Source organism: Macaca mulatta, chromosome 9 (assembly GCF_049350105.2).
Source record: "Macaca mulatta isolate MMU2019108-1 chromosome 9, T2T-MMU8v2.0, whole genome shotgun sequence".
In the NCBI taxonomy this organism is placed as follows: Eukaryota; Metazoa; Chordata; class Mammalia; order Primates; family Cercopithecidae; genus Macaca; species Macaca mulatta.
Window position 1 is genome coordinate 62,288,744 of NC_133414.1, and position 15,177 is coordinate 62,303,920.

At 41.4% G+C, this 15,177-nt stretch overlaps 1 protein-coding gene across 1 annotated transcript; it reads left to right on the top strand.

Moving 5' to 3' along the window:
* Nucleotides 1-1,109: 1,109 nt before the first annotated feature.
* Nucleotides 1,110-9,258, top strand: LOC114669953 (ribosome biogenesis protein BMS1 homolog). Its single transcript, XM_077947971.1, has 6 exons — nucleotides 1,110-1,282; nucleotides 2,248-2,378; nucleotides 3,646-3,725; nucleotides 7,096-7,284; nucleotides 8,176-8,318; nucleotides 9,072-9,258. Exons 1-6 carry the CDS (start codon nucleotides 1,110-1,112, stop codon nucleotides 9,169-9,171), a joined length of 816 nt encoding a protein of 271 aa, XP_077804097.1. The 3' UTR covers nucleotides 9,172-9,258.
* Nucleotides 9,259-15,177: the final 5,919 nt, after the last annotated feature.

A 15,177-nucleotide genomic window follows, 5' to 3' on the forward strand; every position in this document is an offset into this window, starting at 1 on the left:
CTTGACATTATGGTGATATATAAAGACTTTCTGTTTCCGCTCGTGTGTGTGTGTCTGTGGGAAGCCTCTGACTCACCTCTATGCTCCAGTAGCACCCTGTGCAGCCTTGCAATGTAGCCCTTATTGCATGGCACGGAAGACACTAGTTTGAATTTCCTCTGCCAGTCAGATCATAGCTATATCCATTTACTGGCACAGTGGCTAGCACATCATAGACACAAACATTTATTAAACGGAATTAATACAGGACCTTAATTGAATGAAATGGCACCCTGCTCCGCTTTTTTTCAGTCAAGCTGTCAGATTTTATGCAGCCCCATATCCTTAAAAAACTCACTAATTCAGTGATTACCAATTCATTGACCACAGATTCTCAAGTACCTCAGAAATTACTGGAAGGGTCTCTGTGAGTCCATGGGCTCTCCAGGCATCATCTCGAACCAGTCACATCTTGCACGTACAGATATTGCTGTTTTTCAAATGTGTGTAGATGAGTTGTAATTTAGGAGTTTTAAAGAGTCGACAGGTACTAAAAGTAATACTGCGCTCATATTGGAAGTTCATAGAAACGTTTTAAATTTTTTGTTAAAATTTGATCTTTAGTTTAAATTAGGAAACCACTTCATTAGTCCAGTTGATATCTAGGTCTGAGCCGTCCAGTAAGTAGCCACACGTGACTGTTTAGAGTTAGAATGAAATTAATTAAAAATTCATTTTTTCAGTTTCTCTAAATACATTTTAAGTAACCACACTTGGCTAAAGGCTAAATAGCTGAAAAGTACAGATATAGAATATTTCCATTCTTGCAGAAATAGATAGTGCTGATGTTGACACTTAAGATGAATAGAAAGTAACTTAACCATAAAATGTAACCTTAGCAGAGGTAACTCATCTAATTTATAGCATAACAGAGAGAAATGAAATTGGGGATGGTTAAGCAGTTTCTACCCTTGTTCAGTGAACAAATACATCATCTCTTCATAAAGAAATACATGAAATTTAATGTTTTTCCCTGGGTATTGCCTGGGTTGTAACATGCTTCTCCCACCTCCTTACCCCGGCATTCTTCCTTGTAGGTTAGAGTGACTTGTTATTGGTAAATAGCCACTATGGAGACTAAGGACCAGAAGAAACACAGGAAGAAAAACAGTGGACCCAAAGCTGAAAAGAAAAAGAAGCGGCATCTGCAAGATCTCCAGCTAGGAGACAAAGATGCTGGGAAGAGAAATCTCAAAGCCTTTGCAGTTCAGTCTGCTGTGCGGATGGCTCGATCGTTTCACAGGTATGTTTAGCTACAGTCTGATGCTTCTTCCGTTGATTCTTTTTAAATAGTAGGAGCCTGTCACAGGTGACATTTGGATTCACAAGTCTAGTCCAGCTCCAAAGGACATGGAGATGCGTGCTGTGTGACTTTTACCAAAACATGAGAAGCCTTCCCATAGAAGCTGCCTTGCCTCCAGCATCTGCACACTGGTTGGTGTTTCTTGCCCAAGATACAAGAATTTATAGAATTTGTTTTTTCCTAAACTTTAAACTGTTTCTATGGTGATAAGTGTGTTTTTTTCCTCTGGATATATTTTACAAAGTTGTAATATAAAATACAAAAATTACAATATTTATTACTAACATAGCTTTATTTAGTGAGTCCTTGTGATATTCTTAGCAGTGTACTTTAAACACTATTCAACTAAATGCTTCCAGCAGCCTTACCAGAATAGGATCATTCCTGCCCTCATTTTATGGACAAGAAAACTGAGGTCAAGAAAACAAGTTACCTCCAATCATATAACCAGTAAGTAGGAGAGCCAAATTTAACTCCAGAGCCTCTGCTCTTATCTGTTATGATGCACTGCCTCGGTATTTACCTTTTGGTTTTTAAAAAACTTTTAAAATCACTCATAAAACAGTCAGATTTAAGGAGTGTTTAATTTTCAATTCTCTATACTATTGAAGTCGTCTTGTTACATCTTTATTGAACAGCAGTTATTTGGATGAGGGTCAGAAGTTAACAAGTTAATAATTGACAAGCTAATTTTATGTATATATAGTTTGTTGTACTCTCTATAAAATATACTGAAGTACTCATATCTGTAAGTATACTAAGAAAGTCTACTTATAAGGTTGGTACCTTTTACTCTATTTTGAAAGTGAATTTTCTTTTTCTTTTTTTTTTTTTTTAAATGAATAGGAGTCAGGATTTGAAGACAGAAAAGTGTCATATTCCAGTGGTTGATGGAACTCCACTAGAGCCCCTACCAATAGCAGCAGTGGTGACGGGGCCTCCAAAGTTGGAAAGCGCACTTTGATACAAGGCCTCATTCGGAACTTCACCCGGCAGAAGTTGACCGAGATCAGAAGCCCTGTGACGATCGTGTCAGGTAGAAGATGCCGCCGCAGACACAGAGTTGGCGTGGCTGTTTCATCTGAGGGCCATGCATGTGTTTCTTGTTTTCTTGAGTGGAACATGTTAAATATTGTCATATCATGTTACTTCTCTTATATTTTTACTAAGTTAGCTATAACTTCAGAAAAGGGTAAGTTCCCAGAGGTAAGGATGTGATACGTATCTTATCCTGACTGCTCTATGGCTTTGCCAAGCATGTTCCTTGGAAGGGCCTAGCAGGCGTGGTCACTGTGAACACATCATTTAACAGATAGCGTCTATCTCCTATGTGCCAGGTGCACATGCTTGCCCTTATGAAGCCACATGCTGGTGGAAGTGCATGTTTTCTCTTTTTCCTATGAGAATTTGTCTGCTTTGGGAGATGGTGACCTTTCCAAGTTTGAGGGAAGGTGAAACAAACTTCCAGTGGTAGAATGGCAATGCACACTCTGAAATCTCTTGTTATTGCAGTAACACAGTTGGATTGAGGCTTTTCTTTATCTTTGGAGCATCCATATTTTCTCTTCCGTTTTTTTGAGACAGAGTCTTACTCTGTGGCACAATCTGGAATGCAGTGGTGTGATTACAGCTCACTGCAGCCTCAACCTCCCAGGCTCAAGCAATCTTCCTACCTTAGCCTCCTGAGTAATGCATGCCACCATGCTTGGGTAATTTTTCTTTTTTTTTTCTTTCTTTTTTGTTTTTGTAGAGATGGGGTTCCCCCATGTGACCCAGGCTGATCTCAAAACTCCTGGGCTCAACGGATCCACCTGCCTTGGTCTACCAAGGTCCTGGGACTACAGGCGTGAGCCACTGTGCCCAGCCCATATTTTCTTGACTGTTTTCTTATTACCTGAATTTAGACATAATTATCGTTACGAATATTCTGTTGTATTATGTTTGAGGAAGTTTTTAGCGATAGTGGGAATACGGGAAGTTTTGATAGAGGTGAACACACCTGCAGCTGAACAGCAGGATCATGCTTATCATGGAGCCTGTCCAGTCAGAATTTTCCCTGTTTGAGCACTTTTATTCACCTGGGTAGACTTTTGATATTATCTAAATTTAGAACACAGCAAGAAAAACACGATGGAATTTATTTTATTTTACCAGTTTTTGCCTATAAAGATGAACTTCTGGTACACTCCTATAAACGTATATGGTGTTTTACTGGATGCAGTTACAAAAATGAAAATTAGAGTTGATGGTTAGAGTTTTTTCAGGGTCTTTTTAAAGTAAAATTTTCATCTTTTCACTTACAGGTAAAAAGCGCAGACTCACCATTATTGAATGTGGGTGTGACATTAACATGATGGTTGATCTGGCTAAAGCAGCAGATGTGGTAAGTCAGCAGGGGCAGCCTGGGGTGCTGATGGAGACTTACAGTGTTGTGATAGGTTATTTACCCTGTCAAGGGAAGAGAGTTTTATGATTACTAAACGAATCATGGTCATCATCAGGGATACAGTAGATGTGACTGAATTGATGATAATAATAATAGTAATAAATGTTGTAATATTGATAATACAAATGGAATGTGCACAATGAAATGTATTCCAAAATCTAAAAGCAAATGACAGGATGCAGAAAACCTTTAATGAACACAGCTAATAAGAGTTCATTAACATGCATACATATATACGTACAAATATATCACAGTAAGTACCATTTCTTCTTGCATCCTTCCTGGCACTATGCTAACTGCTTTCTACAAATTTTCCTTACGTAAACCCTTGATACACCCTTGAGGTGAGTAGGTATTATCTGTAGTTTACATAAGATGAAATAGAGCCTCCCAGCAGCTAAGTAACTTGTGTGAAGATGTACCCCTTGTTCTTGATGGTACTGGAACCTTCATGCTTAATGATAATGCTAAAGTAAGTACATGAATTGCCTGAAGAAATGGTCAGAATTTATCAATAGAAAATGTAGACAGTACTCAGTGTGTGGAGAATGCATACGGTCTTGCATTTATGGAAATGATAATGTTCACTATTCCTGATATTCTATTAACTATTTTTTAAATTAACAAAAATAAAATACAAGTTAGGAAAAAAAAAAAAAAAAAAAAAAAGGCCAGACACAGTGGCTCACACCTATAATCCCAGCACTTTAGGAGCCTGAAGTGGGCAGATCACCTGAGGTCGGGAGTTCAAGACCAGCCTGACCAACATGCAGAAACCCCGTCTCTACTAAAAATCCAAAATTAGCTGGGTGGGGTGGCGCATGCCTGAAATCCCAGCTACTTAGGAGGCTGAGGCAGGAGAATCGCTTCAACCTGGGAGGCGGAGGTTGTGGTGAGCCGAGATCACGCCATTGCACTCCAGCCTGGGCAACAAGAGCGAAATGTTGTCTCAAAAAAAACACAAAAAAACAAAAACAAAAAAATAAGCCATATTGATTAGGAAGTATGGGGTGATGGATTCCTTGTTTTTTTCATTTTTATTTAGTTTTTTCTAGAGCTACAGATTTTATACTTTGGCCCAGAAAGACTCCTAAAATATAAAGTGAAAAGTAATACAGGTTTTAAAGTTACGCCACTGTAATGTCAGAAAACTAAATAACATTTAAATTTTGAACATGTAATGCTACTATTAGTAAAAATAAGTGTTATTAATGTAAATCTGTGTAAAGATTACTAAATCTTGTATACTTGAAAAGATTGAAATAGTTCATAGAAGTCATCTGTTTCCCTTTTATTTAAAATGTAGCAAGTTTCTAATTTTAAAGACATACATATTAAGAGACGCTTTTACTTTTTTTATTTTTAGTTATTATGGATGCATACTAGTTGTACATATTTATGGGGGACATGTGGTATTTTGATACAAGCATACAATGTGTGATGATCAAATCAGGGTAATTTGGATATCCGTCACTTCAAACATTTATCATTTCTTTGTGTTATGATCATTTTAATTTCATTCTTTTAGTTATTCTGAATTATATAATAAATTATAGTCACCCTAGTGTGCTGTTGGACACTAGAATTTATTCTAACTGTATTTTTGTACCTGTTAACCTTTCCCTCTTTGTCCCTCCCTCCCTGGTCCCCTTCCCAGCCTCTTAACCATCACTGAGAGAGATGCCTATGTGAATCTTTTTCAGATTTTCAAAAGGAGCACACACATTTGGTAAAGCACTCTGACTAATGCAGGGTACACACAATGCGCGTTTTCTCTTTCCTTGCTCTAACCGCTGGTCTCTCAGGGCCCTGCAGAGCAGTATCCTTCCAGATACATATAAACACACATGCCACCCTTTAAAAACACAAATAGTAGCTTATTTTACACACTGTTCTATGCTTTGCTTTTTTCATATAATGTATCTTGGAGATACATAGTCAGTAAGTACTGTAGTACTGCCTCCTTCTTTTTAATGTAATATTCCATTCTATGGATGCACCATAATTTATTTAGCCTAGCTTATGTTGATTGCTCTGCTCTGGGTTGTCAAAGCCTCCTGACTATGGCAAAGGCACACACAGTACGTGGATTTGGGTGTGTACGTGTGTGTGTGGATTAGGGGAGTAACACTGGCTTAGATGACAAAGATTGGCAGCTGAGGGACTGTTTGGTCCCTGTTCTTCCTGACCCTAAAACCAGCTGCTTGCTCCTAAGCACTCTGACATCAGATGTGGTGTGAGGATTTTCCACCTGTTCTTCGAGCTGGTCCAGTGTTGCTGGAGAGCTCTGCTTGCTGCCTCGGTCTGCAGTGGCAGCTGTGCTTTCCTGCAAGCCCAACTTTGCATATCCTGTGGTTTTGGGTTTTGAATGTTTCCTAGTTTAATCAAAGGTGGGCATTTCTGTTTCCATTTTGTGTTATTTTCGGTTATCCATGGAAAGATAAGAACAGAACCATCTTTAATATTAAAACCAGAAGTTTCCAGGAATCAGTTCTGAAATTATTTTGCATCTTTGAAGTGTCTTAAATTTTAAAAATTGGTCTTATCTGCTTATATTTTCTTATAGACTGCCATTCGTGATAATCTTACTGTTTTTTTGACTTAATTCTAAACTGGTAGCTATTTAAAAAAATTTCTGAGCAATTGAGTTATACAAATTGACATACAAGATAGAGGTGTACACTGCATACTTCCCAGCCAAAAACAGATTTTTTTTTTCTGTGAGGAAATTGAAAGAAGAGATTGGTTTTCTGTATATATTTAATATATTTCATTGATTATCACTTTCTTCCCATTCTTTGGATGTCAAAGACCTGTTATTTGGCTTAAAAATATGTTACAGAAAACTTCATTTCTTTAAATTAGGATTTCTTAGGTAAGGGCCAGGTTAGTCTCAGCCTTTTCTGAGTTACTTCTCACGCATTAGAATTCTTAAAATGAAAGTTTATATCCTAGTGGGCATTGTCTTATGGTTGCCTTTTAGAGCAAGTCAGAGGGTGGTGGTTTCTCTGGGTGATGCCTGTGTAGCCATTTGATTTAGTCTGGAGTGGGACTTTCCTGTCGAGGGCCAGATACTAAATATTTTCGGCTTTGTGGATCATGTCTTTTACAGCTACTTAGCTCTGCAGTTGTAGTGCACAGGCAGCCATAGACAATATGTAAATGAATTAATGTGGCCGTGTTCCAATAAAACTTTAGTTACAAACACAGGTGATGGGTGGATTTGGCATGTGGGCCAGTTGCCAACCGCTAGTGTAGGTGGTCTGTTTTGGTCGTTTCGTTGAGAAATGATGTGTTCTGTTTGTAGGTACTGATGCTTATAGATGCCAGCTTTGGGTTTGAAATGGAAACCTTTGAGTTTCTAAACATCTTTCAAGTACATGGCTTTCCTAAAATTATGGGAGTTCTCACCCACCTCGACTCCTTCAAGCATAATAAGAAACTGAAGAAGACAAAGAAGCAATTAAAACACAGCTTCTGGACAGAAGTTTCCCGGGTAGGAAGAGAAATAATTGTTAGAAACTAACAGTATAATCCTTTTAAAATAGACTGAAGAGGCAGGCACAGTGGCTCAAGCCTGTAATCCCAGCACTTTGGGAGGCAGACTTGGGCGGATCACTTGAGGCCAGGAGTTTTGAGCTCAGGGCAATATGGCCAAACCCCGTCTCTCCTAACATGCAAAAATTAGTCAGGTGTGGTGGCACACACCTGTAATCCCAGCTACTCGGGAGGCTGAGATATGAGAACTGCTCAAAGCCAGGAGGCAGAGGGTGCAGTGAGCTGAGATTGCACTGGTGCACTCCAGCCTGGGTGACAGAGTGAGACTGTCTCAAACAAAGAAACAAACAGACAAAAAAGACTGAAGAGCTATCACTAAACGTCTCTCTAGGATTTGCCTCCTGAATTCCCATTGTGTTTGTGTTCCCAGTCTCTGGAAGGTTTCCCTCAAGAGAGCGCTTATTCTGGGCCTCTTGGTGTATCTCATTTGTCTCTGTACCTGCTGCACCAGGCAGTGTCTGGGTGTTTGGGGGTGGGGACTTAATAGAGTACATCAGAAGTTTCTCCCAGTTGCAAGACCAGGCACTGCCCCTTCCTTTCCATACTGCTCTGGTCCATCGGCCACAGAACCGTTTCTGTGCTCAGAGGCCTCACCTCCCTCTCCTCACCATACTTAGATGGATGCCCCTGCTCAGCTGCAGAGCAGTCTGCCTCTGTGGGGTTCTAATAAGTTCTGAAAGAAGCCAGCAAGGCTCTGGAAGCCTCAGGACAGTGGCTTTGCTGGAAGTCTCCCTTCTTAGGATTGCTTCTTGTTTAGAGCTTTTATTTTGTTGCAGTTTTGACAAGAACTTAATTGAAATTTAATTTTTAATTTTCCTTTAATGTTTAGGGTGCCAAACTGTTCTGCCTTTCTGGAATGCCGCATGGAGAATATCAAAACCACGAAATCCACAATCTGGGCCGTTTTATTACAGTTATGAAGTTTAGGCCTCTCACATGGCAAACTTCTCACCCTTATATCCTGGCAGACAGGTAAAAAGTGACTGTAAACTTTTTCTTCCTGGGCCATATATTTCAAAGTTAAAAAGGCTAGGAAAAGAACAGTGATAGGATTTATTTTGTGCCTATTTGAATAGTGGGGGTAGAAGTGTAGTTGATGGAAAATGTCTACTTATGTCATTGCTCAAAGATGCTGTGCCTTTGGGAGTAAATTAATTATGAGATGTTTAGGAAAATGGGAGGACTTGGAAGCATTTAAGGCTACAGGATGTGGCCCCATCCTACGTTCAGCCTCAGTTTTCAGTGATGCTGCCTTCATGTCCGGGTGCTTGAGTCCTCGTGTGTGCCTTCAGTTTCCTTCCTTTGTGCTCTTCTTTGTGCTGTGGTTTTCTCAGCCTGGAATACCCTTTCTCCACCTGCCAGAATCCAAACGACAGTAAAAATCCCCAGAGCACAGGCTCACCCTCTTCCAGAAAGGGATTTTCTGAATATGTTCTTCACTCTTCCCTGACCCCAGGTGGACGTCATCTCCCTGTCTGGTGTCTTATGGAATGAATGTCCCTGTCTGATGTCTTACTGAATGTCACTTTCAGCCTAGAGACACAGTTGTGTGCCTGTCCCTTTTCCTCTGCTGGATGGTGAACGGTGCTTCCTTGTTTCTGCATTTTCTAGTTTTCTAAATGACATGCTTGGTGGACAAGAGTGTGATGAGTCATTGACACATGAAAGGAGGTATAGGCACTTTTGCCATTCATTTCTGCTGTATGATTGAGTTTATTTTTCTAGGATGGAAGATTTGACAAACCCAGAGGATATCCGAACAAACATCAAATGTGACCGGCAGGTGTCACTTTATGTTATTAAGAGGAGCACACTTGAAAAATAAAAGCCAAATTCACATGGCAGGTATTCTCTTGTTGTAGAACATACTAGAATTACACATAGGATTCTTGGGATGGCTTCATTTCTCAGGAAAACTGAAAAATGACCCAACAAGGGAAGATGGCCTTTCTGGAGGTTTTAAAAGTAAAGCAGCTGTGTGTAGGCCTGCAAAGGTGTTACCGAATCCCCTCTTCTCTGACCTCTTGTCTTGTAGCTAGAGGGCCACTGTTCCAGTGTGGCGCAATGCCCTTCTTTAGGGTCATGGGTTCAGCCCTTGGACTGTGGATCGTTGTTAACCCCCAAGTCAACAGTAGATACTTACTGACTTCCTGTCAGCTGAAGCTGGCTTTTTGGGTCCTGTCTTCTAGGGGGTGGAAGATTTTGCCATGAGTGATGTCAATTTCCTTCCAGACCCTTGTGCTCTTCCTGAACAACAAAAGAAGCGCTGTTTAAATAATAAGGAGCAGCTGGTTTATGTGCCTCTTTCTGGAGTTGGGCAAGTGCTGTATGACAAAGACGCTGTCTATGTTGACCTTGGTGCAGCCACGGTTTTCAGGCATCGGTGAGATGGGGGTCATTGCTCTGAACTCTCATTATTCTTTCCAAGTCTATTTTTTAATCAAAAAAAGTAATGTACTCAGCTTTTATTTATTGAAGATTTTTCTCTTGTACTTATAATAAAGGCCCAAATGCATACTGTAAATATGTAGAATAAAAAGAATACCTTTTTTTATTATACCAAACAAAAGCGTCCTGTCCTCCATGCCTCGATTCGTGGCCCCGGCGCGGGCCCTGCTGTCAGTGTGGCACCTGCATGGCTTATTTCCGTTTCTACAAAACCAGTGTGCTTGCCAGCTCTCGTTGGTCTTTTTCTTTTTCTCATTCACAGTGGTCTCCTCGTTCTTCATTTTAAAGCAGATTTCCAATATTTATTTCTTAGTTCTGAAGTGGAATTTTGTTGGGTTAAAATCAGGGTTATTTTAAAATGTTAGAAAAGCTAGAGTTGTCATAACACTGGAACTAAGATTTTTCTAGCTAGGTGTTTTGGTTATCAGGTTATATACTCACTGAGCTTTGGAAAAGTTTAATGGATATGGGGATCCATTTCAAGCTTTGTTGTAAGGATTTTCTTCTCTGGTTTTTGTGGCATTAAAAAGGTTCTTGGGAAATGTGTCTAAGATAATTTTGAGAACTGAGTGAAACCAGTGTCTCTCCAGGATCTTTGTGCTTTCCTCACATGCCCTTTCTTGGTGGTCTTGACAGGACGAGGTGGAGCCCACCCATGAGCTGGTCCAGAGTCTCATCTCCACCCACTCCACCATTGATGCCAAAATGGCTTCAAGTCGGGTGACGCTGTTTTCTGATTCCAAGCCACTTGGGTCAGAGGCTATAATCAAGGGGAAGTCTGCTTTTTTTTTTTTTCTATTTTTAATGAAAATATGTATTACAGAAGATCATATCACTTGTAATTCTGCCATCATAACACATTTTGGTGGGATTCATTCTATTTTGTTTCATTTTTTCTTTGTGTGTACGTGTGTCTCTGAGGGCTCTTCACTTACCTGACATTAGGAGAGAGTCTTTTCTTGAAATAAAATACAAGATGCATTTTTCAGCAGACCCCAAGTATTCCTCAAATACCACACCATCTTCCATAGGTTGCTTTCTTGTGTTAGGATTTTAACACAGGAACATTGACGGAACACAATGTTCCTTCCATAGCACCAGGGTAGTCTCCTCATGTCAAGGTCTTTACCTTAATCACATGTATGATGTACCGTTTTCATGTAAGGTTCTAGGAATCTGTGGACATCTTTGGGGGGGCCATTATTTTGCTGACCACATTATACATATATATATATTCTAGACTAGTACAAAAACAATGCCACTTCCATTGCTTTATGTATGTGTATATATATACGTTGTCTAATGCTATAATTTTTAAAAAGTTATAGACACAAATATACCCATTTAAAAAAAACTTTTTTTGCTATTTTACTTCATACTGCCATCTTATTTTTCCTGAAACTGTTTCAACCCTGGAATTCTTTATCGCTATTAGTTTTATTTTATTAAAATATTCATGAATGAGCATTCACTTGTATGTGGATTTAAAATTCACAGTAATTTTCTCATGAATTCATCTGTGAATAACATTTTATAGACAAAATGTCTGCACTAGGATGAGGACAAGAGGAGGATGTATAATTCCCTTGTTTTAAGGTACCGCCATTCATTATTATTATTTTAAAATATGAGTGTTGACTGATGTTAAAACACAAAAAGGGAGTGGTGGCTCCCGCCTGTAATCCCAACACACTGGGAGGCCGAAGTGGGTGGATCACCTGAGGTCAGGAGTTTGACACCAGCCTGGCCAACATGGTGAAACCCTGTCTCTACTAAAAATACAAAAATTAGCTGGACGTGTGGTGTGTGCCTGTAATCTTAGCTACCCAGGAGGCTGAGTCAGGAGAATCGCTGGAACCTGGGAGGCAGAGGCTGCAGTGAGCCAAGATCACGCCACTACACTCCATCCTGGGTGACAAGCGAGACTCTGTTCTTCCCCCGCCCCCCGCCAAAAAAACCCACACACACACAAAGGGATGATTGGTTGGGCACAGTGGCTCACACCTGTAATCCCAGCACTTTGGGAGGCCAAGGCGGATGGATCACATGAGGCCGGGAGTTTGAGACCAGCCTGACCAACATGGAGAAGCCCTGCCTCTACTACAAATACAAAAATTAGCCGGGCATAGTGGCACATGCCTGTAATCCCAGCTGCTTAGGAGACTGAGGCAGAATAATCACTTGAACCTGGGAGGTGGAGGTTGCAGTGAGCTGAGATCACACCATTACACTCCAGCCTTGGCAACAAGAGCGAAACTCCATCTCAACAACAACAACAAAGCAGATTTATAACTGAGCAGTGGATTTGAAAATTGTTTTAACAAATATGCAAAATACCTAAGGAACTTGTATAAATAAATAGGAAAAAAAAAAAAGAGAGAGAAAACCATCAAGAAGCCCCCACAAAGCAGATTTGTAAATGGGCAATGGATTTGAATAGACATTTAGCCAAAGAAGACATCCAGCTGGTGAAAAGGCATATGGAAAGGTGCTCAACATCATTGATTACCAGGAAAATGAAAATCAAAACTGCCACAAGTGGCTTAGACCATAGCGGCGTGCATGAAAGTTTTCAGGCCTCCAGTTGTTGGGAGTGGCTGAGGAGAGTGGGGAGCTTTTGTCTGTAGTTGGAAGAGTGGAGTCTCAACAAGAACCAGTGTATTGTGGACATGTGTGGGCCCTGGAGTGTGCATGGCTGGATGCCCTGTCTACCTGTGCCTTACAGAGTGACACCATTGTGCTATGGTCGATCAGAGGGGCAGGTGGCTTTCAGAGGGAGTGGGAAGTGGTGGGGGTTGGTTTGTTTGCCTGTGGATGATAGCAAAAGTGGGTTAGCTTCCCAAGAACTTTTAATAGTAGCCTGTTTTGCTGCAATTCTAGATCCAGACTGGGGTCCCAAGGCATCTTGGTAGTCCACAGCTTCTTAGCAAGTGCATGTTCAGTTGGATCCCCCAGCCCAGCCTGGGTCATCTGCATCTTCTGCCTCTTGGGCCACACATAGCTCGGCTCTGCACTGAGCCGTCATCCTGTGGTGAGCAAGACCACATTCTTGGGCTTCAGTCTCTTTCCCTGCAGCATGCAGTCAAGGTGGTGTGAGCCACATCTCACAATGCCTGCTGCCTGAACAAGGACCAGAGGCCTGTGGAACACACGGCTCTCAGGTTTCTCCTACTCGATGACTCTTCAGCTGCCCCCACATGGCTTTCTAGCTCACAGCAGATCTAGCCTCCTCTGAGCAGTGAAGATGGGATGTTTTATGGTCATTTTCCCTGGTGTGCAGTGCCCAAGCGGAGTTCTTCAGCCCACCCTAGTCCATCCCCTCTCTAACCCCAGACCTGTCCAGTCTTACCTCCCTTCATATCAAAAGCCCACAGTTAACCCAGAGGGCTTCAGCCCTGCCATGCCTGACTTTCTAGGAACCCCCCTCTCCACGCACCCTAATCAGGACACTGTGTGAAGGTTCTCCCTCATTATTTTAAAAGGAGGAGAAATTTTTCTGACATAGAGGTTCTGGTGAAGTGGCCAGCTCCCACATCACAGGGAGACAACAGTTTGGGCTGGACCAGGATAAAACAGTGCTGTCCCAGAGCTGGCCATCTGATAAGGGGCTCCAGAGAGTGCAGTGATGGACCCCTGGGAGGCTTTCTGCTCTCCTGATGGCAGGTTTTTGGTGAGAAGACCTATTGGCCACTAGGCTGGCTGTGTGTGTGTGTGTGTGTGTGTGTGTGTGTGTGTGTGTGAGTGATATGTTTTCTTGGATTGATTTCTTTCAGCATGAAGCCCACTGTTTTGCTGAATGTATCTCACTATTTCCTGAAATTCACTACATTCAGCTGGCTTAAGGGTCCTGGGGCCTCGCTGTGTCATATTTGCACAAGCCTAGTGTCTGTGCAGACTGTACACTGGAGTTCAGTTGTAAGACCGTTTTGATCCCTTATTCTGTCCCTGTAATAGAAAAGCCATTTCATTCAATGGAATAGAAACCCAGATATATTGGCGAGATATTCTAATCTGTCATCACTGGGGCAGTGGCCAGTGATTTGGACTTTGTAGCGTAGATGGAAATGTCCAGGTTCTCTAGGTGGTGGGCAGAAGCCTCACTTTTTAAAAAACTTCCCCCACTCCACCCCTGCCAATGAGGACGTCGCTTGGGGGTATTTCCATCAGTGTTAAGTAGAAGAGATCATTTCCTGATGTTGAATTTTAGGTAAGGATGCCAGCTTCTGTATATCAGGGTAGTGGTGCTTGGGCTGAGACAGGCCTAGACAGCACTGTCTGAAAGGGGGCTCAAGGAAGTAGCTGTGAAAGGCCCCTGGGATGTTTTCTGCTCCCCTCTCTACAAGTCGCCTGGAGGGAGATCCTGTTAGTCACTATGGGGTGGGTGTGTGTGTGTGTGTGTGTGTGTGTGTGTGTTCATCACTTGTTGCTGGGGGGTGGGAAGAGACAACAGAAGTCTACAGAATCTGTAGTTCTCGGTTCATCTCCCATCCTAGTCCAATCATGGCCTAACATCCTTAGCTCCTGATCGCAGAGGAGACTCTGCGCATTTGTGTTCATGTGGCCGTGGATGTTGGCAGATTCAGATTGGTGCCCCAGGCATCTGTGCCTGTAACTGCAGGTTCAGCAGGCTCAGGACCAGGCTAAAGGGCCTCCAAGCTTCCTCCAGTTTCCTGGTGCATGCATGTGCAATATACCCCCCTGGCCTGGGGCTTTCCTGCCTCTTCTTGCCAGTTGGGTCAGAACTAGCTTATGAATCAGTATTGTCTGAGCTTTCATAGAATTGACTCTGACCAGTTGGATACTTGAAAAGGGCTATGTGATATAGATTCTTAAAGATGTATTATTTTAGAGTAGTTTTGAGTATTCAGCAAAATGGAGTGCAGAGTGCAGAGATCTCATATGCCCTCAATTCCTGTACATGCTCGGGTCACTCCACGAACACCCCCCTACAGCAGAGTAGAATAATTATTATAGTCAGTGAACTTACATTGACACATCATCATCACCCAGAGTGATACTCTTGGTGGCTCACATTCTAAGGGTTTGGAGAAATGTATAATGAGAATGAAATGTTTAATGAATATATCATTATAACTGTTATGATATCCTGCAGTATACTTTCACTACTGTAATAATCTCGTGCTCTGTTTATTTATCCTTTCTTTTCCTAACCACTGGAAGCCATCCATCTTTTCAGTCTCCATAGTTTTACATTTTTCTGAATGTTGTGTTCTTGGAATCACAGAATAGATAACTCTCCAGATTGGCTTCTTTCAGTTAGTAATATGCATTTAAGATTCCTCAGTGTCTTCTCATGGCTCAATAGCTCATTTCTTTTCAGAGGTGATTAATATTTCATTTTCTAAATATACCACAGTTGTAT